The 18,968-nt window shown below is 36.2% G+C and overlaps 1 protein-coding gene across 1 annotated transcript; it reads left to right on the top strand.

The window, feature by feature from the left end:
• The first annotated feature begins 13,841 nt into the window (after positions 1 to 13,841).
• Positions 13,842 to 14,768, top strand: LOC112763889 (protein FAR1-RELATED SEQUENCE 5-like). Its single transcript, XM_025809436.1, has one exon. The coding sequence runs from the start codon at positions 13,842 to 13,844 to the stop codon at positions 14,766 to 14,768; it is 927 nt and encodes a 308-aa protein (XP_025665221.1).
• Positions 14,769 to 18,968: the final 4,200 nt, after the last annotated feature.

Below are 18,968 nucleotides of genomic sequence, written 5' to 3'. Positions count from 1 at the left end.
CAAACACAATTTTTTTATATATAAGATAGCACACTAATATACACAATATATATATATATATATATATATTGTATTTTTTAAAATATTGAGACACAAAAATACTGGCAATTAGATACAAATTTTTACTCTTTATTTCTTATTAATTTTTAAAATACCAATTATTTGCTTAATGGCTCACCGTCTTCCTTCCTTCTTCATCATCTTTTCTCTGCCAGTATCTTCTCCCTCCATTACTGTTTCCTCTGCCTTCACCACCACCTTTGCTCTACCTTCATCTAGATTTGTCACGCCTCCTACTTTTCCATCCAGATCCGCTACATTTTTTGCTTTCTCCTTTATGTTTGCCTCTCTTTCTCTTCGTGTCGCCCACTATCACCATATTTTTCATTTATGCGCCGCCTCCCCTTCATTGTCTCTCTCTTCCTCTTTTGATGCCCACTGCCACCTCTCTCAATTTCTTCCTCGTCGCATCGCATTTTATATATATATATATATATATCATTTTTTTTAATTTGTTGAATTGATTATTGAAATAGAGTTTTTGTTGATAATAATTTTGGTTGATGTTGATGGTGAAACAATGATAACAGCCGTGGTAGTGAAACAATAGTGAATGTGTCTAGAGAAAATTGACATTTGATTTATAGTAGTGTATTTTGTGCATAGTCACCAAATACAATAAAAAAAAAAAAGTGTGTATCTTTATGTGTGTTTTCTTAGAATAAAGTATTATTTTAGTCTCTAAAGTTTGGATAGAATTTTAAGTTGATCTCTAACGTTTTAAACATCTTATTTCAATTCCAAAAACTTTCAAACATTCTATTTCAATCTCAAAAATATTTTAAGCATGTTTAATGTTGTTCCACCGTTAAATTTGTCTCAAATAATTTGCATATTGAAGAGCAAAGAACATTCAATTTCAGTATGTAAGTAATATCGATCTACCAACAGTCACTAATATAAAGTTTTTTCCTTTGATTTTGAAGCGTTGATGATTGATTGTTAAGATTTTGAGTTTTGTACAAAAAAAATTGAAAAAAAGAAGTATCACCCGTTTTGGTTATGTTCTTCTAACACATGAAAGAAGATATGACTTAATTAGTAACGGTATTAATGTCCACGCCAGTTATTTGGTTAATGGTTTGTGTTAAATTTAACATTAGGACCACGTTAAACCTAATTGAAATTTTTTGAGATAGAAATAGACCGTTTGAAATATTAGAGACTAAATTAAAATTTATACAAAATATTGGGGACCAAAATAATACTTTATCTTTTTTTTTTATATTAATAGTGTGTCTTGTATATTTGGTTTATGGTTTTATTTGTTATTTTTAATAACTCTTATCTTTAGGATTTTTTAAAAGAAAAATAATAAAAATAATAAAATTTGTTTTTTATTTCTATCTATTATTTTTTTTTCTCCAAAATTTTTAAAACAAAAAACGTTAAAAGTAAAAAAATAAATAGCCCAAAGTATGACCATTATTTAGTCTCTCGGCCCTTTCATTGTCGATGAATGGAGGAAATGTGCCTTTGGGCAATAACTGTTTTTTTTTGGCGTCTCCTTGTGCAATAATTTGGTCTCACGATCTGTGTCCTATTCCATTTTTAAAAACACAATGAAATTATTTACTTATTACTTAATTTCTTTACATTTTGCCAATAATTGGGGTTGGAATGGATTTTTTTTTCAAAAAAAAAAAAAAAACTCATCATTAAAAAGGACAGGAAAATTATCTGGTGTTCTCGCGTACAGATTTGGAACTCTAATGTTCTATGTACGAACAAGTTTCCAATTATGGTTTGTTGTTTTCCAAGGTCGGAATAGACAAGAATGACCCCAGATTAGGAATGACCCCAGATTAGAAATGTCTTTGTCGAAAATGACCAACTTAGATAGGTAGTGTATGAAACTTGCCATGAGATTCATGCTTGAAGTCTGTCGACTTCGACATCGGCTGGCAGTATTTTAAATCGGAATAGTAGTGAAAGAAGTCACGCAGAGGAGTGTTGTTGTTTGGGTGGTGTCGGAGAAAGTGAAGAAGCGTTGTGTGATTGTGGGTCATTGGGACTAACAATGGCGTGTGTGAAGATCGCGGTTGTGTGGATCAGTGGTGGTAACAAATAAATCGAAGCAAATCATAGTTAACGAGACACCTTCTGTAGATGTGGGATGTGATATTCTTTGTGGGATTGATGCCGGTGAGGAAAGCTTTCCAGGATCTAAATTGTAACACCCTAACTATCAAAATGTTACGCTTCCGGCTGCGCTACTCTGATAACTCGGGTATTACGACGACTATTATAATATTTAATACTAAAATATGAGCCTGTTTAAAACTTTCATCGTATTACCGCTTAAAAGACTTTTTAAATAGATAACATACATCCATACAAAACTCTATATATATATATATATACACATCTTAATAAATTTTACAAGCATTGCATAATCAGAATCCTATCCCTCTTATAAAGACTTGTAAAGAATAAAGGCGAGGGGGAAAAGTAACTAATACAACATAAAACATCGCTTAAACAGAAAAGAAATACAATAAGCTCTTCCGAACTTCGTTGTCCATAACTTGAAAAAGAAAGACCTGTAGGGGAGTGAGAATATCGTCCTCGCTAGTTCTCACTATGGGGGTTAGAGAATTACAATAATAGGATACGTGAAAATAAAACCGTCACAGTGATTAATAACCACCTTATGCATCGTCTCAAAACCAAATACTTGATATCAAAAATCCAAAATCCTTTCTAAAAGAGGGAACTGTTAACTCTTCAAAAATCTAAAAGCCTTTTTAAAAGTTTTTCCTAGACAATATGAATGACCAAACTGTTCCAAGCATAGGTTCATTAAGTCTATGCTGAACCAGTTTAGTTTTTCATACTTTTCTAAACCAAAAGCACAAACTAAACACGGCCTTCGGCCCATCTCATAATCAACCACGGCCCTAGGCCCAAACAATCCAAACAACAGCCAATCCACCACAATCCAACAGAGTTTCAGTCGCAAACATAAGTAGGAAAGCTCAAACACAAACAAGCAGTTATTTCAAGTAGCACAATTAGCAGTTAAACACAATTAATCACAAAGGCAAACCAAGTACAATATGCACACCCAAACAATGTCATATAGATGCATATGATGAATGCCTGTCCTAGTGGCTGATGAGTCTCATCTGTCGGTTAAAAAGCCAACCTGACATGTCGTGGTATTGGACTATCCCTCTGTCGTACATCCCCAACTCGAGTTATTCACAATCATAATCATAATCACACAACACCCACGCTGGTGTTTATCCACGGGGGTGAGCTCATCCGGAACTTTCACAGTGTCCGGCCATACTTAGGACATAGGGTCAGCAGAGTATCGAGTCTCAACCTGGAGTACGTGGTGGCTAGCCACTGCTTTTACCCAGAGAAACTCGTATCTCAGATAATTGGAAGTGCAACAATCACATTATCAAATCTCTAATCATCCATATTCGTACTCAGCCATAATTTAATACCAATACAACCACCCGGCTCATAACATGATCTACAACCAGCCATAATTCATTATCATATACAGCCATCCGGCGCATAACATAACAGCACTTCCACCATCCAACATCATCAAACTCATGTAATCATCACTTTTTCTCAAATCATCTTACTTTGAAATCAAAAATCAATTCCTTCCAGCCTTAACTTTAAACTCCCCATTTCTCAAATCATTTCAGACTCATAAGCCACTTTTCCTCAAACGTAAATTCCTCTTTTTAAAACAAAGTCACCTTCCTCAATATCTTTCCATAACATTTTAAAAACCACACCAAATCAAAAGTTTTTTCTGAGAGATTCAAAGTTATTCATCCTAAAACAGGATTTGATAACAAAAGTTCATCAGCAAAGTCTCAAGTCTTTAGGGGAGAATAACATAACTCATTTCCTCAAATTCGTTTAAAATCTTTAAAACCTTGGCTTCCTGATTTGAGTAATAAAAAAATAGAATCCAAGCCAAACCGAGTCATGTAATCAATTATTCCAAACACATTTTCAAAACCATTTCTTTTACTTAGACAAAACCAACTTCAATTCCATAATTAAATCTAAAGCGTTTCAAACTGCTCAAAAATTGTTTGTCTTGCAAAAATTCAGAATTCAAGGAATGCTTAAAACTTTTCCTAAAACATTGTAAAATGAGACTTGTCAATGAACATTCAAGTTCTTTCAAAGTCACTAAAACTCCTCCAATTGAAACCCTCAAGTCAAATTCAAAGACATAAACCCTTTTCGCATTTAAAATAGCCTTAAAACATAAGTTTCTTCTAAATGACTTGCTCCCAAAAGAGATATAATACTTTTCTTAAGAAACAAGACTAAATCATAATTTTCTTTTTAATAATTCATTTCAAAAGCATAAGTCATCCCTTTCTTAAATAATCCAAGTAAAATAGTAGAAGTCTTTAACTCACAATTTTCCTAATAACACTTCAATAAAGTCTCGGATTTTAAAGGAATTTCGGTAGTACCTCCCCTAAAACTTGGACCTTGCCACCCTTTCCAGGTTCCAACTACACCATTCCGCAACCCTCTTTAATGGGTTCAAAACCAAATCAGTTCAAAATCAAGTTAGTTCCAAAAGTACATCATTTTCAGATTTTAAGAACACCAATTCAAACTCAAATAAATTTCCAACAGATTAAACTTGATTTCAAAACTTTTAAGAAACAACTTTAAAGAAACACTCCAAGAACAGTCCGTCTCACAAAACCGAACAGTAACCCAGTCAAACAAGCATTCGTATTCATCCAAGACAACCAAACAACATATAAGACTTATACAATCACTAAAATACATTTCTCACATAAATATCCATATATAATAATTCCAATTGATAAGATATAGTTTTCTGAAAGGTCCCCTACCTCGACATGTTGAAACCACAACACAAGCACCTCACAAAATTCCTTTCGTCTCGACCCGAACTCAACGGCAACCAAAACCTCAGCTCCGCTTGCTTTCTTAATAGTAGAAACAACCTCAAACGCCACATGCAAACTCAGTTTCTAATTCCTAAGACCATTAACATCGCAAATACTTTAATACACGGAACAGAACACTAATGCAGGGGTTTTCGAAACGTAAAATACTTACTGAAATACAAAAACAAAGCAGCGGCGGCCTCTGAATCGGTTTGGCGACAGCTCCGATATCCACCTCAAGCGGCAGCAGCGACCCGACTCCAGCGACGGTGACTGAAACCAACATGCAGCGACAATAAAGCTTCTGAAATCTCAAAAGAAACGAAAACCAAACTCGAAACCCTTACCAGCAGAGCGTTCTCCGGCGGCAGAGGCAGCTTCGTCCCCTCTCATCCATAACCAGTCTCTCATCCATAAGCCTTTTTAAAAGTTTTTCCTAGACAATATGAATGACCAAATTGTTCCAAGCATAGGTTCATTAAGTCTATGCTGAACCAGTTTAGTTTTTCATACTTTTCTAAACCAAAAGCACAAACTAAACACGGCCTTCGGCCCATCTCATAATCAACCACAGCCCTAGGCCCAAATAATCCAAACAACAGTCAATCCACCACAATCCAACAGAGTTTCAGTCGCAAACATAAGTAGGAAAGGTCAAACACAAAAAAGCAGTTACTTCAAGTAGCACAATTAGTAGTTAAACTCAATTAATCACAAAGGCAAACCAAGTACAATATGCACACCCAAACAATGTCACATAGATGCATATGATGAATGCCTGTCCTAGTGACTAATGAGTCTCATCTGTCGGTTAAAAAGCCAACCTGACAAGTCGTGGTAGCTAACCATTGGACGGTCCCTCTGTCGTGCATCCCCAACTCGAGTTATTCACAATCATAATCATAATCACACAACACCCACGCTGGTGTTTATCCACGGGGGCGAGCTCATTCGGAACTTTCACAGTGTCCAGCCACACTTACGACATAGGGTCAGCAGAGTATCGAGTCTCAACCTGGAGTACGTGGTGGCCAGCCACTGCTTTTACCCAGAGAAACTCGTATCTCAGATAATTGGAAGTAAAACAATCACATTATCAAATCTCTAGTCATCCATATTCATACTCAACCATAATTTAATACCAATACAACCATCCGGCTCATAACATGATCTACAACCAGCCATAATTCATTATCATATACAGCCATCCGGCGCATAACATAACAGCACTTCCACCATCCAACATCATCAAACTCATGTAATCATCACTTTTTCTCAAATCATCTTACTTTGAAATCAAAAATCAATTCCTTCCAGCCTTAACTTTAAACTTCCCATTTCTCAAATCATTTCAGGCTCATAAGCCACTTTTCCTCAAACGTAAATTCCTCTTTTTAAAACAAAGTCATCTTCCTCAACATCTTTCCACAACATTTTAAAAAATCACACCAAATCAAAAGTTTTTTCTGAGAGATTCAAAGTCATTCATCCTAAAACAGGATTTGATAACAAAAGTTCCTCGGCAAAGTCTCAAGTCTTTAGGGGAGAATAACATAACTCATTTCCTCAAATTCGTTTAAAATCTTTAAAACCTTAGCTTCCTGATTTGAGTAATAAAAAAAATAGAATCCAAGCCAAACCGAGTCATGTAATCAATTATTCCAAACACATTTTCAAGACCATTTCTTTTACTTAGACAAAACCAACTTCAATTCTATAATTAAATCTAAAGCGTTTCAAACTGCTCAAAAATTGTTTGTTTTGCAAAAATTCAGAATTCAAGGAATGCTTAAAACTTTTCCTAAAACATTGTAAAATGAGACTTGTCAATGAACATTCAAGTTCTTTCAAAGTCACTAAAACTCCTCCAATTGAAACCCTCAAGTCAAATTCAAAGACATAAACCCTTTTCGCATTTAAAACAGCCTTAAAACATAAGTTTCTTCTAAATGACTTGCTCCCAAAAGAGATATAATACTTTTCTTAAGAAACAAGACTAAATCATAATTTTCTTTTTAATAATTCATTTCAAAAGCATAAGTCATCCCTTTCTTAAATAATCCAAGTAAAATAGTAGAAGTCTTTAACTCACAATTTTCCTAATAACATTTCAATAAAGTCTCGGATTTTATAGGAATTTCGGCAGTACCTCCCCTAAAACTTGAACCTTGCCACCCTTTCCGGGTTCCAACTACACCATTCCGCAACCCTCTTTAATGGGTTCAAAACCAAACCAGTTCAAAATCAAGTTAGTTCCAAAAGTACATCATTTTTAGATTTCAAGAACACCAATTCAAACTCAAATAAATTTCCAACAGATTAAACTTGATTTCAAAACTTTTAAGAAACAGCTTTAAAGAAACACTCCAAGAACAGTCCGTCTCACAAAACCAAACAGTAACCCAGTCAAACAAGCATTCATATTCATCCAAGACAACTAAACAACACATAAGACTTATACAATCACTAAAATACATTTCTTACATAAATACCCATATATAATAATTCCAATTGATAAGATATAGTTTTCTGAAAAGTCCCCTACCTCGACACGTTGGAACCACAACACAAGCGCCTCACAAAATTCCTTTCGTCTGGACCCGAACTCAACGACAACCAAAACCTCAGCTCCGCTTGCTTTCTTAATAGTAGAAACAACCTCAAACGTCACATGCAAACTCAGTTTCTAATTCCTAAGACCATTAACATCGCAAATACTTTAATACACGGAACAGAACCCTAATGCGGGGCATTTTCGAAACGTAAAATACTTACTGAAATACGAAAGCAAAGCAGCGGCGGCCTCTGAACCAATTTAGTGGCAACTCCGACAGCCACATCAAGCGGCAGCGGCGACCCGACTCCAGCGACGGTGACTGAAACCAACATGCAGCGACAATAAAGCTTCCGAAATCTCAAAAAAAAAAAAACGAAAGCCAAACTCGAAACCCTTACCGGCAGAGCGTTCTCCGGCGGCAGAGGCAGCTTCGTCCCCTCTCATCCATAACCAGCCTCGACGGAGATGGAAGCTGGCAGCGACGGCGGCGGTTCCGATGAAGGCGACGCCGGCGACGCGAATAGCGACTGGGCGCGGTGGTTGGACCTGAGCTCAGCCTCGGATCCCTCTCTTTCTCCTTCGCGCGTCTCTCTTCCCCGCGTGGCTGAGCTCGCTCGGGGTTCTGCTTCCTCCCTCGCGCGTCCTTCTTTCGTGACGGAACAGTTGCGGCGACGGCGTGGAGCGCGGCGTGGCGATAGTGACGAGGCGTGGTGCAGCGGAGGCGCGGCTTCTCTGCTCCCTCAAATCCGCGCGCTCTCTCTCTCGAATCTCCCTCTTGGCGGCGCAGCAGTGGCGACGGTGGCAGTGATGCCCACCGGTGCCGTCTCCCTCTCTTCCCCCTTCTCCCTTTCCCGCGGCTCCCTCCCCTTTCTTCCCTTTCTTTCTTTTCTTCTTTCTTTTCCTGACCGTGGGTTATGGGGTGGCTAGGATTAGGAAGTGTGAGTGAGGGTGTTGTGCTGAGTTGTGTGGGGGTTGGGTAGCTAGTGTAACACCCTAACTTTTAGCACATCATGATCGTACCAAAAGTAAGGCGTTACGGACCTGATTTCCTTTATTATAAATTTACTATTGAGCCTTTACGTCGATATCGCGTTTCAATATCAAATTATTTTCAACTCTCCATTTGTTACCAATAAATCAACCAATGCTTTCTGAAACTCTTTCCAACAGTTTTAAATCCAAGTCATTCCTTACTTTAGAAATATAAATCAAACCTTTCAATATAAAACCGTTTTCTCGATATGTGTAAATATATAAACCTATTCTTTTCTCAACATAGAAACATTTCTCAAAATAAGCTTATAAGTCAGATTTTCAAATCAAAATCACCTTTTTATATATCTTTATAAAAACTTGGACAGGACCTCCCTTAACATTCGAATTTACCACCCTTACAGGCTCCTTCATTCTCTCAACAATTTCTAAATCATTGTAATAGTACTTACTATTATCAAACAAATCTCAAATCATCAATCAAACTAAGAAATTTACATGACTAGAAATTCCAGCAACATTTACAGCCTCAATCCAAACTCAATTCATATCTCAGTTTAACAAACAACACCAATTAAACACCATTCACAACCACAATTCAACAAATTCACATCAATTAGTAATACTAGACTCTCATAAATTATTTGCAATTATTCAATAAGCCTTTTAGGCATTCTGAAATTAAAACATTTAACTTTAAAAACAAACTCCCTACATCCGTATGAAATCAAAATCAACGAAAGTTCCAAAAAAACTTTCTGACCGAGCTGCTGAAGAGGAAAGCGTCAGAAATTATCTATGCCTCCTAGAACTATAGTTGGCCGAACTCAAGGGGTAGGAGAGCTACGTCACCGTCGACTTCTACCGATTAAAAGTGATGACAATACGTAGAGGAGGAGGATACGAACACTTTTACCGGATTAAATTTTTTATTGAAGTTACGGATCTGAAGAAATTAGAACCAGAAGCTTAAAAGTTTTTACGATTTCCTCCCTCACCCACGGTCTCTCCTTCACTCGGTTTCTCTATTTCTTTCTCAAATTTCCATTCGGTGGAAATAAAAATAAATAAAGGTGATGGATGGAGGTTTATGATATTAAAGGCATTAGGTGTCAAGTTATATATATATATATATATATATATATATATACATGCATGGAGCCCATGTTTCAAATTTCCTTCCCTTTATTCTCTTAATGTCTCGTGCCTTATATATATATATATATATATATATATATATATGCATGGAGCCCATGTTTCAAATTTCCTTCCCTTTATTCTCTTAATGTCTCGTGCCTTATTTCTTTTCTTTTGCTTCCAAATGGCTTCGGCCAATTCTTTCTTTCTTTCTCTTTAATTTTTTTAAACTTTAATAATAATAATAATAATAATAATAATAATAATAATAATAATAATAATAATAATAATAATAATAATAAATTTTAATTTTTTGTCTATTAAAATAATTTTTAATAAATACTTTAAACTAATAGAATAAGTTATAATTAAATTAAACTTTAATAATCACAAAATTCTATTTATTTATATTGGTAAAATAATTTTCTTAAAAACAAAATTTTAACAAATATAATGACTCATAAATAATTAATTATTTAATTTTTAAAAATCTGGGATCTTACATCAATTGTAAGGTCCCACATCGGTTGGGGAGGAGAACGAAGCATGCTTTATAAGGGTGTGGATACCTTTTCCTAACATGACGCGTTTTGACGAGTGAGTGTGAGGGGTTTCGGCTATCATCCCTATCGTCAAAGGCAAAACCATGAGGTCTTGTGTGCCAAAGCGGACAATATCGTGCTAGCAGGTGGTCTGGGCTGTTACAGATGGTATCAGAGCCGGAGCCCGGATCGATGTGCCAGCAAGGGCGCTGGGCTCTCTTAGGGGGTGGATTGTAAGGTCCCACATCGGTTGGGGAAGAGAACGAAGCATGCCTTATAAGGGTGTGGATACCTCTCCCTAGCATGACGCGTTTTGACGAGTGAGTGTGGGGGCTTCAACTATCATCCTTATCGTCAAAGGCAAAACCCTGAGGCCTTGTATGCCAAAGCGGACAATATCGTGCTAGCAAGTGGTTTGGGCTGTTACAGCTAGGGTTTCACTTAGGAAAAGGGAGAAATGTATGTGTTAATAAAATTAGGGTTTGTGTATAAAATTGGGGTTTTTGAGGTTTAATTTGAAACTAATTGAATCCTTAAAATTATTCTAAAATATTATTTGTTGTATCAAAATACTATTTGGTTCTCACTCAAATACTCTAATTGAAAATATAATACAATATAATTAATTTTTTTTATTAACAAAACCTAAAGTATTTAATTACAAAAATATTATTATATAAAAATCTGATTATTTTACAACTACTAATTTTATAATTTAAATATAGGAATTGATTCAATAATTAGAAAATTAGATAAAATTCTAATTTAAATATCCAAACATCATTATTTTTAATTTTCTAAGACTTTAAATAGTAAATAGGAAAATAATCCAAAATTATAGAGTTTGGATAAAAACCTTAATTTATTTCAAATCCAATTAATCAAAACTAACTTTAATTATCTTCAATAAAATAAAATAATTTATGAAATTAAAGCTGTAAATAAATATATAATTTGAAATTAGTTCGTAATAACTTTTGAAAAGTTCTAGGTCTTACATAAGTCCGTCCCGTTCATTTTGGTAAGTTTTGTTGTTTTCGTTATGCAGAATAGGTTGGGGCTTTCATTTGATGCTGGTAGAATGAAAGATTGTGGAATGCCTGTTGTGGATTTTGTAGTTGTTACTTTATGGGTATGCATTCGCTGTGGGTGCAGTGCGTGCATTCAATGTAGGTACAGATTTAAGGTTGTTCAGCTTCGTGTAATCGTTGGTGAAGTATTTAGAAAAGTAGGATCCTTGTATTTAGTTGTAGGAATGAAGCTACTGAAGAAGGTCTAGGATGAATGCTGGTGTCGTTAATGTTAGCAGGCGTTGTAAAGTTAGTGAAGTGCAAGGTACTTGTTAAGAAGAGCAAAAACCAGGGTGTTAGGCAATATTTTAGTGAATTAGGAAATTTAAGTATTGATAGCCTGATCATTGTGAATGCTAATGGTGAAGTGAGTTAAGTTTGAGTATTAACAATTGAAATAATTTGAGGCTTGAATTGTGAGCACTACAGTCTTTGTTTCTCTGTATTGAGCTTTGACATATAGTAATAATGAAGGTTGATAGGGTGTGCATTTGATTCAGTTAAAGTGTTGAACCTGATGTCATACACTTGTAACCAACGAGTAAAGGATAGCTAATGTCTAGCAATTGACTTGCTTTTTAAAGACAAGGGATTATTTTGAGAAGATTGGATTCCGGATTCATTGAATTGTGTTTTATCTTTCGTGCATTGATGCATTGTGTAGTGTGTACTGCGTAATTCTTTATCAATTGGTTTTGCACAAATTATGCACATAGCTTACCTCTATGTACGTCATATCTAATTTATGGTTCATATAAGTGCTTAATACTCATGCTTATGAGGCACGACAAAGAGAGTATGCTTTAAAGGGTCATAGAGATTTCTATTTCATGACCTTGAATGGAAGTGAGGTATGAATCACACCTATATTTGCTTATTACTATTCTATTGTAGTTTTTATGATAGTAGTTGTTCTACTTTATTAATCACTCATGATTAGTTTGTTAGGTGATAGATGCAGTTGCAAAAGGAAATTTGGGCCATTTCATTTATCATTGATCTTAATTGTCGAATAGAAAAGGAGAATATACATGCTTTTTTGTTGTCGCTGCTTTATTTTATTATTTTAAATATTGCTGCATATTTGAACTGCTTCTTTTATTGGTGGTATTTACTTGGAGCTAATTTATATATGTTAGCATATATATTTGCTGGAAATATGAATGTTGCATGCATATGAGTATATAGATGTATGTTAATTAGTGAACTTATCTTTTAAGATTGAATCTTGATGTATGGTTTTCAATATGGTAGCCTGAAATGGCATTTTTTGTATATTAGTGTTTAGGGCAGGAAATATATAATTATTTTGTTGTTTTACATTATTTGTTGACTGGCCATGTGTGATCGCTTTTCTGAAAAGGGGACGGTGAATGGAGAAATATGTATTGGACTGTTTGCATTAAGGGATATTAAGCAGGTGTGGTTGCAACCTTTACTTATTCCTTTGATATATTGATATTCCTTTATTTATTTTACTTGGTCCTGCATTTATGTGTTATGTATCTGTATGGCAGTACCCATTAGTGGCCAGCTAGCTTTCCCACCTCTTTTTTGAGTTCCCTTTTTTTTTGTGGAAAAGATTTTTACCGTAAATATTATAAACTCTTGAGCTAAATGGAAATAAAATTGTTGAATAATTGTTTAGTAGAATAATATATTTTAACCTACATGTATGAAGAGAGATGTAATTATTTGATTTGAATATTTGTCATTGTGCCACTTATTTTTTGTCTCTCCTACCCAATTATAAAAAAGAATCGAATTTGTTCAGTTTAAGTTATACTCCTCATAGATTATTCAATTAGTGAGTAATAATTATTTTTTTTGTATTATATTGTATCTTGTATTAGTAATAAGCTTAGTAAGCAACATGACCAAAATATAAAATGGGAAGAGAACAACTTTAAAATAACATAGTTTAAATGAACATACTTTTACGTGTTAATTAAAATGAGAAGAAGCTTGTCTAGTATGCTTTGAATTTTAGAAATCTAAATATATTAATGTTAATTTTTATATTATCTGGTATTAATTTTGCTACTATTATTGAAAGTTTCTGGGCCTGTGAGTGTGTGTATGTATTTGCTTGTTGATGGAAAATTTGATTGGTTATGTTCCTGGTCAGTTAGAGTTGACAACAGAACAGGTGCGGATCCGAAGAGAGGGAAGAAGGAGCGTTTGGGAGATGGCGTCATGTAGCAGAGTGGTTAATGAAATGGGATGCGGGAGTGGTGATGATCCGGATTCGGCTGGTGAAATGCCCACAATGGCAGGCGACGACGAGGTATGAATTATGTTGAATTGAAGAGCACGATATTGGGTATGAATGTGGGGGAGGGGAGATTTTTTAAGGATTTCTTTTGAGTTAGTGAGCATTTATGAGTTTATGTGAAAGGTATTTAACATGTCAGCTTGTGAATTCATGCAGGAAAAAATGCTTGACATAGGAATGGAGGAGGATGAGTTTGAGGTGTTTTGGGTATAATCAGAGTGAAGGCATTGCGATAGTCCAACAGAAGCTACTATTTTCTATGAAGAGTATAGTAGGGCGAAGGGTTTTGTGATGCGACACGGGAAGAAGTTGAAAAATAAGAATGGTGATTTTGTTCGTTACACATATCTATGTAATAGACAAAGGTTCAGAGACAAGAAGTGGCTAGAGAAGGTGGATCGGAAGAGGGAGCACAAGGTGGTGACTCATTGTGGATGTCCTGTAGAGATGCGTATTAAGCCTAAAGGGGACAGTAGGAGATGGTTTGTGTCTCATTTTGTGGAGGAACATAACCATGAACTCTTGCCTATGAAGTATGTAGACTATCTACCCGCTCATTGTAAGATCTCTAATGTTGATATTGCACACATGGAGAGCATGAGGCAAGTCGGGATATCAATTCCAAAGATCTATGAGTCTATTGATGCACCGGCGGGTGGTTTTAATTTTGTTCCATTTACTAAGCGAGATATGTACAACGAAGTTAGGCGGCAAATGGCGATGCAAAATGGTGACGTGAATGCTGCGTTGAGGGTTTTGGAGGGTGCAGCCCGGACGGACGAGAAATTATATTGGAGGTACGAGGTTGGTGAGGGGCAGCATATGTGCGATCTATGTTGGAGTGATAGGCGAAGCCAGTATGATTATAAGGTAATTGGAGATGTACTACCATTCGATGCAACTTATGGGCAGAACAAGTACAATCTGCCAGTTAGAGTTTTTTCTGGGGTTAATCATCACAACCAGACCTGTGTGTTTGCAACTGCGATGGTATCATGCAAATCGATAGCAGCCTATGTATGGGTTTTAAGAAAGTTACTGGAATGCATGGGGGATAAAGCACCAACAGCAGTGATAACTAATGGCGATCGATCAATGCGCGTAGCTATTCAGGAAGTATTTCCCAATGTTCACCACCGCTTATGCGCTTGGCACCTTCTGAAGAATGCGATGGTTAATGTGTGTAAACCCCGGTTCACATCATTATTTAGACATTGAATGCTTGCCAATATTGAGGTTGAGGAGTTTGAAATGCTTTGGGATGCCATGCTGGAGGAGTGTGGGGTTAGGGGGGTTAGAGTGGGTTAAGGACATATACGAGAAGAAGTCTTCATGGGCAACTGCTTATATACGGGGCCGGTTTTATGCTGGGCTCCGCACAACATCTCGGTGTGAGTCGTTGCATGCAAAGTTAGGGAGATTTGTGGAAAGGCGATACGACATACTTGAGTTTGTAACAAATGTTCAATGATGTATGGACTTCCTGAGGGACAATGAAGAGGAACTTGATTTTCGATCATCGTACGGGGCGCCGGTCCTTCAAACCTAGTTTTCGGAGTTAGAAAAGTCAGGGGCAATAAACTTCACACAAGAAATTTTCTCAAGATATCATGAGTCGCTTAAAAGGTGTGTTTGGGTCACTATATTGGAGTGCATTGAAGCTGAAGATAGGTGTGTGTATGTGACACAAAAGTATAGAAGACCTTATTCATAGTGGAATGTGGTACATATGAAAAGGAAAGAGGAGTTTCTTTGCAGTTGCCTAAGGATGGAGTCATTCGGTTTGACATGTGTTCACATACTAGCAATTTTTGTTAGGTTAGATTTTGATTCCCTTCCTAAGAGTCTGGTGTTGCCGCAGTGGTCCAAAGCGGCGAAGGAGGATCTTTGTTATGAATGGTTAAGTAGCCAATATGGTGATGCAGGTGTTTTGTATCGGAGTAGAGTGGGTGCATTCCTACAGCACTGTAAGCGGTTAGCAAAAGTTGCATGTATTAGGGAGGAGGACTTTAGGCAATATTTAACCAAGGTTGTGAAGGATACTTGTTTGCTTGAAAAAAAATGGACTAGGTGGTGCGGTTGCTCAGACCAGAGTTGGCAACATTGGGGGATGAGTTAAGGATCCTGTTAGTATTAGGACAAAAGACACAAGACGTGGTAATGAACCTCTTGGGTCTAGGAGTATCAAGCGGCATAAGTGCAGCACATGCGGGTGTCTTGGTCATCGAAGGACCCGCTGTCCCAATGCTCCACCAACATCAGCACCGTCAACCCCAGGATGAGGGTGCAAAAATATTATCACCAACTGTTAACATGGTAAGCACAATAACCATGCTTCACTTTGGACATGTTTCTCTAGAGTGGATGTATGTTGTTATGAATGTTGTTCTAATATATGGCAGACACGTGTATAAGACTTGGTGGTACTGGACAATGTGTGAAATTAACAATATGATAACAATAATGTGGGTGTTCATAATGGTTTGCAGGGCCTCTGAATCTAAGAACAACGGAGAAGTGTGTAGTGGTGATCCTTGAAGTGGTTTGGATTTATGCATAGATGGTTATTTACAAGTGGTCGTTCAGTCTTGGTTGCCAATGGGGCTCAGATGTGTTATTGGTCATGGTGATGTCCTCAGATGTATATGCATTGAAGTGTGTTGAGTATATATTGTTCCTGAAATTTTAATTAGATTTGTTAGCCTTTTAATGATAGCGGTTTATGTGGTTGAGTTGATCGTATGATATCGTAATTTTAATACCACTATGAAAGAAATATATGGTAATTTTAATACATTATAGGTTGCATTGGTTTATTCATTTATGTTATATTTTCCCCATTTTATGTTTATATCAGTACTATCTTCCAGAAGGCAGGGAGAAACTGAGGTTAAAGACATTTTTTCCTGTCCACTTCACTGAGGATACTAGTGAGCTAAAAAAGTCCAAGCCTCTTGATAGGACATACCTTTGTCCTAGTTGCAAAGTTACTCTCACCAACACAATATCACTTGTGGCCCTTAGTTCATGTGGGCATGTATTTGGCAAGAAATGCGCTGATAGATTCATGATCGTTGATAAGGTCTGTTTTGTTTGCAACAAACTATGTAAAGAGAGAAGTTTGGTCAACTTGAAAAGGGGGTACTAGTTTTGATTGTCATAGGGATCATGTTGATGCCACAGACTTCAAGCATTTGGGAAGTGGTTTTGGTTTATGGTTGGTTAGACCGGCAATGAAGACTTGAGATCAAGTTGTGTATCGTGTACATTGTATGACACTCCAAACTAGAAGTAAAAACTGCAATAACTTCTCTTGATGAAGTTATGTCGCCATGATACTCGTGATAATATGTCGTTATCATGATGCTTCTATGTTGTGTACTTTGTTTTTGGTTTTTTGTTTTTGTTTTCCAAGTATTAAACCATGATAATTTTAAAGAGCATCTCGTTTCATTAATCTTTGGTTCTTGGAAATGTCAAATGTAGTTGGCGAGGTCTTATAGTTGTCCTATAATTTTCCTATGAAGAAAGGTATGGACCATTTTGCACACTGTACTGTTAGCCACGTTTGGCTGAAAAGTTCACCTGTTTGGAAAAAAACTTGACTAGATATAGAGTAGTATGTTAAATCATGCCACATTCACATACAATTGACATCCATACATGCGTAATCTGAGGCTTTGTGCCCAACTTTTCTATGTGCTTACATAAACTGCCTGCAATAATCCTAAAGCCAAAATAGAAGCAAGCTAGTTACTAACATCACAACCACTAAGAACTGAAGCCTAACGTCACTGACAACATTAGCATATTCCTGAGTGGGAAAATATAATATATTCGACATTTCTATTCAAAATACATCCAAAAGGCAAAAAATACAAGGCACATGGTTATCAAAATAGAGAAGGATCAAAGTGGTCAGCTTTAGTCGGTGCGATCCATGAGATTACGCCAAAGCAGCTCAGCTTTAACATCTATGAAGCATGCATGTTCATTTACATCACAACTAGCAATGCTAGTAGCAGTCCTCATCCTGATAGCTTCCGAGTGGATCTACGTAACGATAGTTACACAGCGTTATGAACATTTCAAGTAAAATAATCACAAAGGAATTAGATGGAAAAGCAATTATTAGTTGTAGTTACTAGAAGCTACGGTTTAATCAAGGGCATTGTAGGAGACTCACCATGGGAGCAAAAATTCAAGTAGAAAATCCTCCATCTTGTTGCAGCCAGTACAGTAGCCACGTCGATGACTCCTTGCTGTAGCAGTAAATCGTGCAGCATTGGGTCAACGTGTTAGCATGATGAAGAGTATCAAAAAACATAGGTGGGGAGAAAATAACTGAGCAAAAAAAAAAGCACAAACTTATCCGTCATATAAACATGCATAACTTTTTGGTTCACACTAGTTATGTTGCATAGTTTTCCTCTAAATAACTCAGAAGTTGGGTAGAGTGTAAGAAGCTTTGTGTATACCTTTCCTTAGTTATATACGAATATACTAAAAAGCAATATGGAATATATAAAGAAACTTTAGAAAATTTAAAAGTGCATAAGACCTAAAACAACATTACAAGAAAATATAGATTAAATATGATTTAAAAAAGCCATCAGTTAATCATATATTATAATTTAAAATAGCAAAATACTAGTCAAGTGACAAAATAAATATAGAAAAAAAAAAAGAGAACAACAAAATAATTATGAGAGTAACCTTTGTGTGGCCAACTGTCCTCTTCTAGATTAGTCAACTGTCCTCTTCTCGATGATGGCCAATCTAGACTCAACGTCGACAAATTTTTCATTGGAAACCTGCGTTGACAAAGCACACCACCAGAATAAACACAAAATTCATTATAATGAACCAGTAAGAGTCTTAGACTCATAAAAACTGAATCATGCATTAACATTGACAACTAACAAATGGGTGTTGTATCTTGCGATGGCGGTGGACCAGTTGGACCGGCAACTAGGGCGTATTGGAAAGCAACACCGGAACGATGGCAGAAGGACCGCAACGGTGACATAGCTTCCAGAAGAGAGGAGGGGTGGTGGTCTAGGGCTTTGTGGGTCTAGGAGTGAATCTCTCACCGGATAAGCAGGTAAGGCACAGATGAGGCAAGTTTGATTCGTAAAAGAAAACCAACGATAAAGTTTCTAACTAAAATTGTTTTTGGTCTTATGCTCGAACAAAATTTAGTTTTAATAGTGTGTGTATTGTTTTTTTTCCTGGTTAAAATTTGTGTATGGTTTTTATTTGCAGAATGTAATTACCAGTCTTTTTGAGTGGTAAGGCCCAAATAGAGGCCTATTTTAATGTCCCTTTTTGAGTCATTTTTACTGTCCCATTTAGGAAACAGTTAGGCCCTTTTTAATATCCCATTTGTACTGAGGCCTAATTAGCCTAATGGTTATG

This window comes from Arachis hypogaea, chromosome 17 (genome assembly GCF_003086295.3).
Source record: "Arachis hypogaea cultivar Tifrunner chromosome 17, arahy.Tifrunner.gnm2.J5K5, whole genome shotgun sequence".
NCBI lineage: Eukaryota > Viridiplantae > Streptophyta > Magnoliopsida > Fabales > Fabaceae > Arachis > Arachis hypogaea.
This window is presented reverse-complemented; position numbering and strand designations above follow the sequence as displayed.